The following is a 14,132-nucleotide window of genomic DNA, read 5'->3' as shown; positions in this document are numbered from 1 at the left end:
GTCATCTCAGTGGTGACCGTAGAACATATAAATCATATAGAAACATGTGGCTGAGCCGTGGAGAACAGGGCCTGAGAGAGGACCCAAGATTCCAACCTTATGAAAAGTTACAAGAGACCACTCAGTGCTTTCTTAATGGCAAACAGGGATTGTACTATAATTTTGGCACATATGATGTAATGTACGAACTATATCTCTTAAGATGGGATCTTCCGATTCTTGTATTATTATTATTATTATTCAGCCTTGAATTTTGCTACCAATCGAGAAATTTATTAGGATATTTTACAGATCCTTACCAGGCGTGCCAATGAGTGTTTAGGGCGCTGTGTGCTGTTTACAGACATACAAAAGTTGAATGAGGCCCACCTCCAGCTGAATTTGCACTCACCTTACATTAACTGTCCATTTTTTTTATTTATCTGTTATTTAATGTATGATATCTTTCATTTTTCTACTTTTTTTTATTCTATATATCAGGAAGGGGGACAAGTTTGATGCTCTGCTCACAACCACGGCAAAAATGCTTGTACTTGCTGAACAATTCACAAACAGTTCAGCCGCGCATTAAGTATTTAATGCTCAGACGCAAGCAGCAGAAATTATTAGATTCACTGTAAATTATCTCTCATCAACACTTTCAAACTATGATGGTGTGTACAATTGATTCATTTGCTATTTGTGAGTAATTTTTCCTGGGTCACCCAGACAAGCAGGGAGCCAACAGCAGTCGAAAATTGTCCTTGCACCTCGGCCCTGCGGCCAGCATTTTGTTAGTTTTGTTCGTTTTTTTCTTTGTCTTTTGAATCTAAAAAAATTACAAACATTTCTTTCAACGCATCAGTATCGCTTCAGGTATTTTAAGTTAACTTACCTCATGTAGATATATTGATCATATTAAAATCAAAGCTTACAAATAATCCAGCGCTCAGTCTGGTGGTCAGAGCTATTGGAACAGACTGTGTTTCTTTTGCACCTGCTTCATCAAAAATAACTACAGACATCGGCATGCAAAGCAATTCATGTGAATCTTCCCAACAAAGGTCAGGAAAAGACACAAGTCAGGACATGAAATGAGCCGCTTCTGAAATAAAAAGCCCGCCGCTAACGCCAACGCCTGCAGGGGGCGCCAGAGGACGCGCAGAGGAAACTGAAGGCGTCTTCATATTCTTCTCAAGTCGTGAAACAATGAGTCGATGCATGGGGATCATCTTCACACATGCAGAAAGCATGTTAAACAAACGCAACTGCAATTATATAAAAACAACCTTCGAGAGCTTTAATGTTTGTCCGGGAGGAAAAGAAATTACGAATTATTGTAACGCAAAAAATAAGGTAAAAAAAGTTATGGTAAATTAAAAATGTTTACATTCTGAACAAATACAGAAACAAACGAACAAAGAGAGCAGAAATCAGTAGATTAAACGAACTTTGTGTCAGTGCAACATGGTGTAATTAAATCAGTGACTAACGTCTTTGTGAGTTTTAAATTATGTCATTTAGGTTTTTATCCATGGGTCTGAACACATTTTGTGATGTTGTCAGGAGATGCATAAAAACACGCGTTTTGTCTCCCTGAGGCTGTCCTTAAAGCTTAATAACTTACACGTGCAGGTATTATAGGTAAAAAAATAAAATAAAGAAATTTCAACTAAAGGCAACGAAAAGAAGAAGCATTAAAGAAATCAGCGCTTTCTCAATATTGGTCAATGTTTTGTTGTTAATCTTGGAGGAGCTCACATGCAGATTAAACCGAGGGGATTGCAAAAAAATAATAAAAACAAAAAAAAGTAATAAGCGGAATAAAAAAAAACAGAACCACGATTAGAAAGGGGGAGGGCGAAAAGAGAGGAGGCAAACAATAGAGAATCAAAGCATAATAATATTCCTAAATGAAGAGGGAAATGCTGCTCCGCTCATTTTATTAATCAGACTGTCAATTTCCCCCCCAAGAGGCCAAACCCAAGAGCGATCTGAAACAGACTCAGATACCAAGCCAGGGACGCGCACCTCTCCCCTCACTCCTCTCTTCCCTCTCCACTTGGATATTATTCGTCTGACCGAAGGCCGCCTCCATCATCAAGTGACAGCCCTCTCCTGTTTATTTGCTTATAAACCTGTTACAATAAATGATCATTGGAGCAGCGTCAGTCCAGCATTTTAACAACGGACACCGAGCACTTTTTTGATGAATGACTTTTTTATTTTTCTTCTTTTTCTTTTTCTTTTTTTACTCTCGCCGCCGCATGTGAGGAGGGATGCGCGCCCGCAGCTCAGCTGCATTCAGATTCTTACATGTTTTTTTGCGTCCTGCTTTATAAAACGCTTGATCCAGACACGGTGAAGCAGACTTTCATGCGGATTTAGCTCTGACAAAACTCATCGGTGCGCCAGCCCATCCCTGGACAAGTGTTGTGTCTACTGCCTTTTTTTTTTACCCCCCTCTTTTTTTTTTTTTTTTTTTTTTTTTTGGCTTGATGATGGAGAGGATAAGAAAAGAGATGATATTGATGGAGAGGGGTCTGCACAGTCCTGTGGCGGGGAAGAGGCTCGGGGACGCGCCGGGAAATTCGGTTCTGGAGGCCCTGGAGAACTCCCAACACGGCGGACGGCTGAGCCCGAGAATAACCTCGGCTTCCCTTCACGGGAATCTCGGGGACATCCCGACGAAAGGCAAGTTTGAAATAGAGAGTCTCTTCGGGACGCACCACGGCAGCGAGAACGCATCTTCCGCGGAGATTTCGTCGTCGGAGAGCAGGAAGAAAATGAGCCTTTACTCCGAAGTTTCGCAGGAATCCGACATAAATAGCGATGTGGAGGTGGGATGCCCTGCGCATCGCTCCCCGAGCCAGCACAAGGAAAACAACAAGGGTGAGATTTCAATTTTGCGCTCTTTATTGTATATGCGGAGGTATTTAAATATGTATTTAGTGTGTTCTTATTTTATTTTATTTATTTATTTTTTTATCAATATTGTATTTAATTTTTGTATATTTATTTTCTCCCCAATTGCAACAATAATGTTTCATTTGCCATACAGTTGCTTATTTTTCATTCGTTTTTTTTTTCTTTACGCGCACGTGTTTATTATTCACAACCTGCTCCTATGAAAAATAAAATTATCGAAACGTGTGCGGCTATAGGCCCACGCAGGCGCACAGCGTTCAATATTTTTCCCTTAGATTTTCTCGGTAAGCTCATAGTAATAATAATAAATGTTTTTTTAAAAAATTCCGGCTTACAATTCTTCTTGTTTCTCAGGTTTTTCAGACAGTAATTCAGCCTCCTCCAACACAAGCTCAAACTCCCTCCCCAACATGAACGGAAACTCGGCGGGAGGATCCAACAATTCCAACACCGACCAGGTCAGGAGGTACCGGACCGCGTTCACCCGGGAACAGATCGGGAGGCTGGAGAAGGAGTTTTATCGGGAAAACTACGTTTCCAGACCGAGGAGGTGCGAACTGGCCGCAGCGCTGAATCTGCCCGAAACTACAATTAAGGTGAGGCTGCGAGCGATGACGTTCAGGGGGTAGCAGCGGTGGCAAAATTGCTGAAATGGATATTAAACTTGAACAGTCTTTCTAATAATTATTGTACGTCTTCAGGGCAATATTATTTCAACCTACACACAACAAAATATTTAGAATTTTCATTATAATTTTCATTATAAATTAACTGCACAGACGGAACGAGTGAATTTATAGTAAAATAATAAAATGTTACATCTCATCTAAACTTTAAGTTTAAAGCTAAAAAGCAGGGGCGTTTCTAATAAACATTAATTATCAAAGCAGGGCTGTGTGTATATGTGTGTGTGTATGTGTGAGTGTGTGTTTGTGTGTGAGTGTGTGCTGCTGCTGCGCACGTTGAAACTCGCTCGTCTCATTTCTAAATGTGGCGCTTGAAAGCAACACGGCAGCTTCAATATGGACCTTGTTCTGACTCTGTGCGCAGGTGTGGTTCCAGAACAGGCGGATGAAGGATAAGAGGCAGCGCTTGGCCATGTCCTGGCCCCATCCCGCAGACCCCAGCTTCTACACTTACATGATGACGCACGCGGCCGCCACAGGAAGTCTGCCTTACCCTTTCCACTCGCACATGCCCCTGCACTACTACCCGCACGTCGGCGTCACGGCGGCAGCAGCGGCCGCCGCGGCCACCGGGGCCGCCTCGTCGCCTTTCGCCACCTCCATCCGGCCCCTCGACACCTTCCGCGCCCTCTCCCATCCCTATTCTCGGCCGGAGCTCCTGTGCAGCTTCAGACACCCAGGACTGTACCAGTCGCCCGCGGGCCTGAACAGCTCGGCGGCGGCCTCCGCGGCCGCGGCTGCCGCGGCGGCTGCGGCGGCGGTCAGCGCGCCGTCCGCCTCCGGGCCCTGTTCGTGCCTGAGCTGCCACAGCAGCAGCCAGGCGGCCAGCGCGCTGGGCTCCAGGGGCGCCGGCGCTGACTTTACCTGCACGGCTTCCACGCAGAGATCAGAGAGCGGCTTTCTGCCCTATTCCGCCGCTGTTCTCAGCAAGACCTCGGTCCCGTCGCCTGACCAGCGAGAGGAGAGCTCACTTAACAGATAACTGATCACCCTGCCTATATAAGCGCAAGAACGAACAAAGAAGCACTGTTTGTTGTGTGGTCCGGGAGGTCGGTTTTTAGGGACGCACGTGTGAATAAAGTGTTGTAAACAGACAGATTTTAATTTCCAAGCAGCCCTGTTTTCTAAAAAGCGACATTGGACAGCAAATACTGCTATTCACAGCCACCATTCCTCTGAAGACGTGCCCCCTGTTATGGGAATAGACCAGCTTTAGTGGCTGAGCTCAACATATAGCCCCTTCGCTGCTCCTCTGGTCTTTTCGTGCCCGACGGTTTCTTTTATTCTTCTTCTTTCTTTTTTTTTGTCTTCCTCCGGGTGTTTCGTGATCAGCCAGCGGCAGTCGAGAACAGACGATTTAAAGTGTTCTTCGTTAGTCTGCTCATATTCATTGAATGGAAAATGTGGTATGAACCACCGATTATATAAAACAAAAATCTAACAGGAGGTCGTTCGTTTTTTGTTTTTTGTTTTTTTGTTTGTTTGACCACAGTCATAATCTGTCATATTTAAGAAGACTCAAGCGTTATTAAAGTCCAAACAATCAGTGGAATTAGAGGGTGACATGAATCCTCGAAAAATAATATGAAAATGTGGTCAACTTACGAGGGAGCTTTATTATTTTTATTTATCTCCATCTCAGTATTTGCCAGTTCACCCGTTTCCATTTCGTAATTCTACACAAACCATTTGTTTGCACTTCCACCACGGCTTATGAAATTAGTTTTGTTTTTAGTTAAAATATTGCATTAATTATGATAGATAAATAATCATTACTATGCTTGCATAGTAAAACTTCTTATTACGCCTATTTATTTTTTTGTCCTAATCTCTTTTTAAGGCCAGTTTATTCTTATTAAATGTGACAGACTACCTGACCAAACCAAAATAACGCTTAGGCAGCCCTGCATATATTTGGAGTCGTATAACCACATGCCCTTACATGAAGTAGAATACAACGTATTGCTTTAAATTGCAGGTTCTTAAATCAGCAAGAAACGCCCCCTTGGTCTGCGAACTGATACGTGGTCGCTGAAGGAAAGTCCCGTGAGACAACACCGTTTCGTACCTGAAAAAAGTTGTATACAAAACGAACAAAATAGGAAAGGCACGAAATGGCAAAGTTGCGAAAATCAATTGAATTAACTTCGGAAGTCGAACCATAATCAATGGAAACAGAAGGGATGTAAAATCTTTAAAAATATATAAATATAAAATAGGTTCGATTCTTATGATTCCAAATCTCCCTAATTCATCATAAAAAGCAACTATCAAGAGAAATTAGCTGAAATGCAACACATTGAATGTTTTTTCTCTCGTACGAAACGGAAGTTAAAAGCATGAAATGGGATCCAAAAAACAAAAAAAAACTCAAGCTAATATGGAAGTAGATGGGTACGAAATGGAAGGAGGGGTGGGCGGAATTGCGTCGCCTGGGTACGAAACGGAGATATGAGTTGGCGAAGGGGCTTGTTTGCAAACAAAGCAAAACAGTTTAATTAGTTTTATGTTTGCTTTTTCAATCAAGGTGCCATTTCATATTAATGTGTTAATTCTAGCTGTGGATCCTATATTTTTGAAGTTTAAAGGTTCAAATTTGACCTGGTTGTTTCTTTCAGCTTTAAGCTACATTCTGTCAAATCTTGAAAAGCAGAAGTGTTTTTTTTTTTTTTTTTTTTCATTATGATGTTTTGCTTGGTCCATCTTTCTTCACTAAGGCCCAACAACAAGCTAATCTTTTGGCAGCAGTATAGCATCTCCAACACGCAGCCTGTGCTCTGCGGGGACGTCCCTAATCAGCTAGAAGGTGCATATCATTTCACATCGCGTCTTCCGTGTCAATTTTTATGTTAATAACGAGAGGATCATGACAAAAATTGCCAATCATCGCACCTAGATGGAGCTCCTTTGAATACACGGCCGCAAGAAAAGTTGGTCGTTTTGAGACCCGCTGTCAATCGCTAACAACCCGCGGAGGGAAGTCATTAGACATACAAAAGAGCTGGAACAAAGCGACACTCCTGGCACCCCGTACAAGGAGACCGGCTGACACATGGAGGCTTTAAAATGGTTCTGATAAAGCAGCTTTCCAAGAGCACCCCCCCCCTCCCAAAATGATCCGCTGTTCCAAATAAGGGGTGGAAAACCGGATTCACACCGCAGGATCTGCTTTATTTACATTACCGAACCTCGTTACATCAGTCCAGTGTATGTAATTCCTATAGGACCTGCTCTGCGCACACAATGATGGGACTGGACTCAGATCAGATAGCCCACAATGCTTCACAGTGTGTCTGCACCTGTAAAAAATAAATAAAAAAAAATAATAATAATACAAAATTTTAAAATGTGCATTTTAGTCGTTCCTGTTGGGACATCAACAATATGTTAATTCTGAAACATGTGAACTGTAAAAAAAAATAATAATTGTTTTTTTGGGAAAATATTCCTACTGATAACTAAGGACTGAATTATTGATGGGGGAAAAAACACGCACCATGAAATGTAAATGGTAGGCAATTTTTCAAACACTTTTCCTTTTTATCTAATTTATTTTGTGTGACTTGATGAATGTTTGTTTTAATGTTTAAACACTGGAAGGACCTGCCTATTGGCTTGTGAATTCAACGATAACCCAAATTCCACGAGCGAAATAGAGAATTAATATGAAGACGAAGAACATTTCTTCACGGCCCTCTAAATTAATTTCTTTTTCCCTTTTTTTTTTTTTTTTTTTAAGTATTAGCCTGTTTTTCTATTGGGTCTGTGTCAAACTCTGTATTTAAAATATCAATGACTGTATGAATTTAAATATTTTAACTTGAAAAAAAAATATGTGCAATATGAAATGTAAATCCTGTTATTTATTGATCGTGTTTGTTCTTGGAAAAAAAAAGAAATAAAAAAAATCTTTACACAAATCTGGTTAGTGCTATGAAATGTCAGAGTAAGAGTAATCTTAAATAAAAAAAATACAAATTTATACATATATGTATATGAATATAATACACTGAAAATATCTTGGCTTATTTAGAGGGGGTGGTAAATCTAAAGAAATCCTCGAACATTAATTAAAAATACGCAGAAAGCTGGAGGGAATATGAGGCCTGTCATCACGGGTCATTCCGGCCCTATAATTTACCATTATTTTTACATTACCTCTAAATGATACAAGCTGATACTGTCGTTAATTGCACTTGGTTTAAAAATATAGCCAACACCACGAGTGGCCCCCGGGGGACTTTAAGATGAGTTGCTTTTTTTTTTTTTTTTTTTTTTTTTTGAACGTCCCCATTAAAAGAAATAGGATTAGGGGCTGTGATATATCACCTGGTTTGCTTGCTCTTTACTAAACAGAGGGTTGGGACGAAATAGATGGGGAGGGGGGGAACATAAAGGGGGCGGAAGACACAGGCCAGAAAAACACTACCCACTATGACACGATGAGTTTTGTATACAATGTGTGCGACAGTACAGGATAAGAAAAAAAACCCAACAACCTCATGATAATGAAGAGGACTGTCTGTCACCCTCACTGAATGGTTTTTGACAAGAAAATAAATCTTTCGCTTGTTTAATATATTTTATATTTTCTTTATTTCAGTGCTAATAGGGGAAAAAAAAAACATCAACAACAACAAATTAAACGTCCAGCATCGGGATAGAAACGCAAAGATCGATGATCCTGCCCCCTTACTGTCCAATCACCCCCCCCCCCCACCTCCCCACCCCCACGTTTAATTGACTGTATTTTCAGGGTAATTGAACTGCTTGTTGTAAATTGGTGGATTTTATAGAAACGACATGAAAACTGCATCTACTGACATCCATCGCATCTTTGACATTGATTATCTGATCAGCGCCGTGTCATGCCAACCTCCAATTCTTCATTACACACTGTTTATGAGCTGTTACAGAACAACTCGCTTGTTCCAGAGTGATTGATTGCCTTATTAACGCGTGTTCTTGTAAGTGTGACCGGACTGATTACGATGCATATGTTTAGAATAATGTTTCATTTAGCTGACTGCGAGTAATGCAGGGTGACAGCTGCTGCAGGGAGGACAAAAAAAAAAAAAAAAAAAAAAAAAAAAAAAAAGCTAAACTACAGGGAGCAAGCGGGGCCAAAACGCGTTTAAGGTGGAACTGGAAGACAGCGCAGAGCACACATGCACGGTCAAATCGCACAAGAGAGGAGAGACTGGCTGCTTATGGGGAGAAAATATAACATTATCGTTTATTGTTGTAGTATCCTAGTTTCTCCTTAACACAATATGTTGCAAAGTATTCAACCCTCATAGATATTTACGTCGATTTTTGTCACGTTACAGCCAAAAACATCTCTGTGTTTTACTGGGATTGTACACGGACCAACTCAAAGCAGCACATTATTGTTAAGCTGAAGGAAAACCTTTTTGCAAAAACGACAAAATTTGAGAAGTGTGGCTGCGCATTTTGCATTCAGCCATTCAACGCATTTACAGCTATGAGTCTTTTGGATTTCGCGTGTAGACGTCTAGATTTTTATTTAAAAAAAATTAAAAACAGCACAGTCAAACTGGCTGGAGAACCTCTACAAAAATGCAACTTTGAGCCCTACCCTAGATTCTCAATTGGATTTAGGTTGACAGGTCCGTTCTAAAGGTGTAGTTCACGTCTTTGATATGAGGGACCCGGGTTTGAATCATGACTGCGGCAGGAAGGGCGTCCGGCATGTAAACTGCCAAGTCTGTGTGCGAGTTGTACTGACTGACTTTGGCAACCCATGAAAAGGGCGCAGCTAAAAACACTTGCTATCCCTTTGATCAGCCTAATCTAACACATGAATATGCGGTTAATCTAAACAGGTTCATTTTAGCTCTGTATGTTTAGGGTCACTACCTTTCTGGAAAGGGAACCTCCGCTCCAGTCTCTAGTCTTCTGCAGCCTCCACTCATTTTTCTATTTCCTTTTCTATTTACATCAATCTCCCCACCAATGTAAAGTTGGTCTGATGTGTCCATAGAACCTTTTCCACCTGTAGAGATGCAGTGTCTATATAGCAGGAGGATTCCACGCAGAGTGGTGGGCTAGTGGTTAGAGCAGTGCATTTGTGTCCTGAAAAGGGCCCGAGATCTCCGGTTCAAATCCCACAGACTGCTGCTCTGAGTCCCTAAGCAAGCTCCTCCGCCCCAGAATGGTCCCAGGGTGCCACACAAGGGTAGGCCACTGCATCCCAAATTTCATTGGAATGTATGTTGCAAGGACAAACAAAGATTATTCTCATAGCTTGTGGCAAACATAAAAAAAAAAAAAAAACACTTCTTATGGATTTTCTGAAACAATGGCTTTATTTTTTGCTACACTTCTAGAAAGACCAGATCTGTTGAGTTCATACAAGAGTCGTTCTGTCCACATATTGTCCCACCCGAGCTCAGGGTTTCAACAGCTCCTCCATAGTTACAACAAGCCTCTTGAATACTTCTCTGATCAATGCTCTACCCAGTCTGTAAGTTTAGGTGGACGGCCGTGTCGCTTTAGTAGAACGGTTGTGCGATAATCTTAGAGGATTGATTGAACAGTCCTCCATGAGATGTGTGATATTTGTTTCTGCTCTAATTCTGCTTTTTATATCCCCAAAGCTAATATCCTTGACTTGTTTGGTCTGTTGCTTGATTTTCATGGTACAGTTTGTTCATTGAGGTTCTCTGACAAACCTCTGAGGCCTTCACATACCTTTGACACAGACCATGTGTATTTACTTTGAGAATCAGAAACACATATGTAGATTTATTTACCAAACTGGCGACTTCTAAGGGCTCATTGCACTTGATATAATCAAGGGGTATCATAGTAAAAAGGGTGGGTATACCAATGTGTGTCAGACTTTTAATTGGTAAAAAAAAAATCTTCAAAGCCATATATTATTTTCATTGCACTTTACAATTATTGACTAATTTGTGTTGATCTAGTGCACAAAATCAAAACAAAATGCATTGAGGTTTGTGGTTGTAACAATAAGAAATGTGATGGTTTAACTGGTGTGAATGCATTTGCAAAGCAATGTAATTAAATTAATATTTTACAGCAGTTTACAGCTAAAAACTTAATTTATGTTGGGAAAAAAATGCAGTTCTTTTGTGTTTCGCAACATAGACTGTATACAGCCTGCAGAGATCCATGCCACCATTACGCATCTAAAGCAGTCTCTACTCTGTTTGTCTCAAATCATTGCCTCTGTTCAAATGTTACTTTCATATATTACATGACATTAATTCAACTATAGCTCATTAAGACAGAATGAAATGGTTAAATTAACTTATCAGCTCATAATGATGATGAATGAGGTATTAATTCAGATACAAGCTGGGCAATTTGCAATTTTGCAGCGTTTTGATGGTTTTGAAATAACATTTAATACAGCAGGTCATTCCCTGAATCAATTACGCTGAGCCTATGAGCTGCTGGTATGGAAAATGCCTTTTTCATGCATATGTATTGAAACATGTTCTCAATTATTTTGGAAATTGCTATTCATTGGTTTATGAGTTTTTACTTCAATGACTCTCGCAATCTGGGTTTATTTAAGGTGGTAATATAAACTGGCGCTTTATTTTTAGTCAATCAAAAATATCTCCTAACACCGCATTTTCAAAAATAAACAACATTTTAAAGGTACATAACCACGTTGTTATCTAAATACAAAAGGAATCTGATATCCATTCATTTTCCTGCTTAATAAAACATTTCTTTAAATGCTTATTTGTTTGAATGAAGAAGGGGATCTGGGTAGAGCATAGATAAGCTGTTATAGGTTTAAGATGCGATTATAAGAAATTTGATTCAATGATATAAACAATTAAATTAACCAAAAATGGTTTAAAATTATTATTTATTTATTTTTTTTGTTCAGTGATGAAGCGCAAACCATTGTAGGAATGCAGCCAATTAATTGACTATGGCATCTGTTGGAATTGGCAAGGAACCATTTATTATTAAATCATAGAAATGTGTGATTTTCATACATAGTGGACCACAGAAAACAACAAAGTAAACACGCTGTATCCATTTCTGCTTATTATGAAATTATAATGAGAATATTTAAATATCTGTGATGGACTGGCGACCTGTCCAGGGTGTACCCCGCCTCTCATCCAATAACCGCTAGACATAGGCTAGCCCCCCTGCAACCCTGCACGGAAAGGCGGGACAATGGATGGATGGATATTTAAAAACGGTTTAGCTAAGATTTCCCTATTCTTCTTATAAAAAAAAATAAAACTAAAATATGCTGAACTTCACTCATAGCTTACATGTGTCCTATAATTTTTACTATGAGTAATATTTCATTGCTCTGATATGACTGATGTTTGACATGTCCCCATTCATGCATAATTGAGTACATGCTTACATACATGAGTAAAATCTGCAACAATAGACATTACTATAAATAATTTTAAGATTGTAAAAAATAGTGAGGAAGGTAAAAGGTAGCAGAAGGACTTTAAAATCAACATCTGTGTTATTTAAGTAAATAAGAAATGGTGAATGCTTGAAAGAAATTTGGGGGAAAAAAACATAAAAAATACATTAATTATACATTTACCTCCCTAACAGTCATCTTTAAGCTTAAATGGTTTTAGGTCTGACGTTCCCAAACCTTCTAGCCAGCGACCCCTGAAATAACAATGTCAAGAGCTGCCGACCCCCTTTTAGGCGTAATTTTAGCAGATCCCTTACAACAAAGTGCAGTCATCCTCGTGTGTTAAAATAAGGAATGTTGGGCATATTGTAAAGTGATATTTTGGTATTGGTTTTACAAATAAGAAAATACTAAATCTTTTTAACACATCAGCATCAAATTATTATTAGTATCAGAACTTTGAAACAATTGTACAAAGGATTGTGTGACTTTATTCTTGTAACATTACAACTTTATTCTCATAATAATACAACTTTATTATTATTATATTTCAACTTTGTTCTGGTAATATTATGACTTATTCTCATAAAATTACAACTTTAATTTTGCACTGCTATTAATTCTTATTACTTTATTATCATGATTTCCATGATAAAAAAAAATCATATCATGGCCATCAGATTAAAGAGAATAAATTATTGGCAACTGAGGCGTGCATTTCCACAATTCTCAGATACTTTGAGATTAATTTCACATATTTGCGGGGAGAAAACATGGATGTTCTCTGATGATGAAAAAGTCGGAAATATTCAAGAAAGAAAGTAGCATTTTCCTCGATTAAAGGCATACATTTGCTGTATTAAAACTACAATATTCTCTAACATCTGATCTCCCCTATGGGTCGCGACCCCCACTTTGGGAACCCATGGGTTAGGGTATAATTTTTAAGTGAGGTTTTGTGAAGTTGTTTTCTAATACATTTCCCTTATCTATAAGAGAAAAGATTACATATCACTATTAGCTACATAAATCCTCAGAGCGGAGGAAGCTACCACGCTAATCAGATGTATTCTGTCTGGACTGCAATGGTATGCTAGCAGGGATCAACAATGGACAATTTCACCACATACTGTAACTCATTTTGTTGCTGTTTTAAGCAACCGAACAAATCTTTGTTCCTATGTGAGGTTATGTGTTGAAGCCGGTAGGCTCCATTAATCCACCTCCTCAGCTGCGACTTATCAGGCCGCTCTAGTTCCGTACCACATTTTGCGTAAGACTGTCAGTTCTTCAACAGTATTTTTGAAGATGATACCTTTTAGTGGTTTACAGGACTCATAGAAGTTCGGAAATTATCCCGGAAAGCTCAGAATCAGCTCATCTAACAAATCAGCAGGCCGAGCGTTTTGATGTGGTGTAAATCTGACTAGCTCGTTAGCTTCCATCACAATTTATTTACTTTTTCGACAAGTGACGTGACTTTTTCTTCTACGATAAAGGATTACTGACAAAAAATATGTTATGTTATTAAATGATGTTTGTTAGAAATAGTTTAGCTAAAGCTGTACAAAAGTTACATCAATGTATTTTAATCAGACCAATGAGTGGACCCTAATTGAACCATTTAAATGCCTGGATTGTATCCATGTTCTGCCTTGTTGTTCTTTGCTGCTACGTTTGGAAATAAAAATGCTGCACAGCCTTATTTACAGTTTGGGATCACACCAGTGGCAATAAGATGCCTGCATCCTGCTGGTTTCTTTCCAACTTGGCATTGTGCTACATGGTCAATACATCCATCATGATCTTCTGCGGCCGAAGAACATTTATCTAGAACAGTGTGGATGTTTTTGGATGCACTGGGACTATCTTTTTTCATAAAAACTGTTCAGTGCATATTGACTCTCCGGACATAACTTTTTTTTTACACATATTTTACGGCAATTCTTCAAAATAGCTTTGCCCTGACTTTAGATCTGACCAAAATAACCTCTCATCCCTTGGACCAGGTACAGAAACCTTCACGGTCACACAAAAAACCCGCAAAAAATCAGTATAGTTTCACATAGCCCAATAACGCCTTGCATCTTTTTATTGTGGTATTTCCTCTGAATAACTGAAGTCCGCAATTTCTTACT

At 39.4% G+C, this 14,132-nt stretch overlaps 1 protein-coding gene across 1 annotated transcript; it reads left to right on the top strand.

Annotated features, from left to right (window-relative positions):
- Window positions 1–1,830: 1,830 nt before the first annotated feature.
- On the top strand, window positions 1,831–7,513 carry evx2 (even-skipped homeobox 2). The gene is made up of 3 exons (XM_036139326.1): window positions 1,831–2,871; window positions 3,262–3,503; window positions 3,958–7,513. Exons 1-3 carry the CDS (start codon window positions 2,478–2,480, stop codon window positions 4,573–4,575), a joined length of 1,254 nt encoding a protein of 417 aa, XP_035995219.1. The 5' UTR covers window positions 1,831–2,477; the 3' UTR covers window positions 4,576–7,513.
- The last annotated feature ends 6,619 nt before the right edge of the window (window positions 7,514–14,132 follow it).

This window comes from Fundulus heteroclitus, chromosome 7 (assembly GCF_011125445.2).
Source record: "Fundulus heteroclitus isolate FHET01 chromosome 7, MU-UCD_Fhet_4.1, whole genome shotgun sequence".
In the NCBI taxonomy this organism is placed as follows: Eukaryota; Metazoa; Chordata; class Actinopteri; order Cyprinodontiformes; family Fundulidae; genus Fundulus; species Fundulus heteroclitus.
The sequence above is the reverse complement of the archived record's forward strand: the minus strand, read 5'-3'. Positions and strand labels throughout refer to the sequence as shown.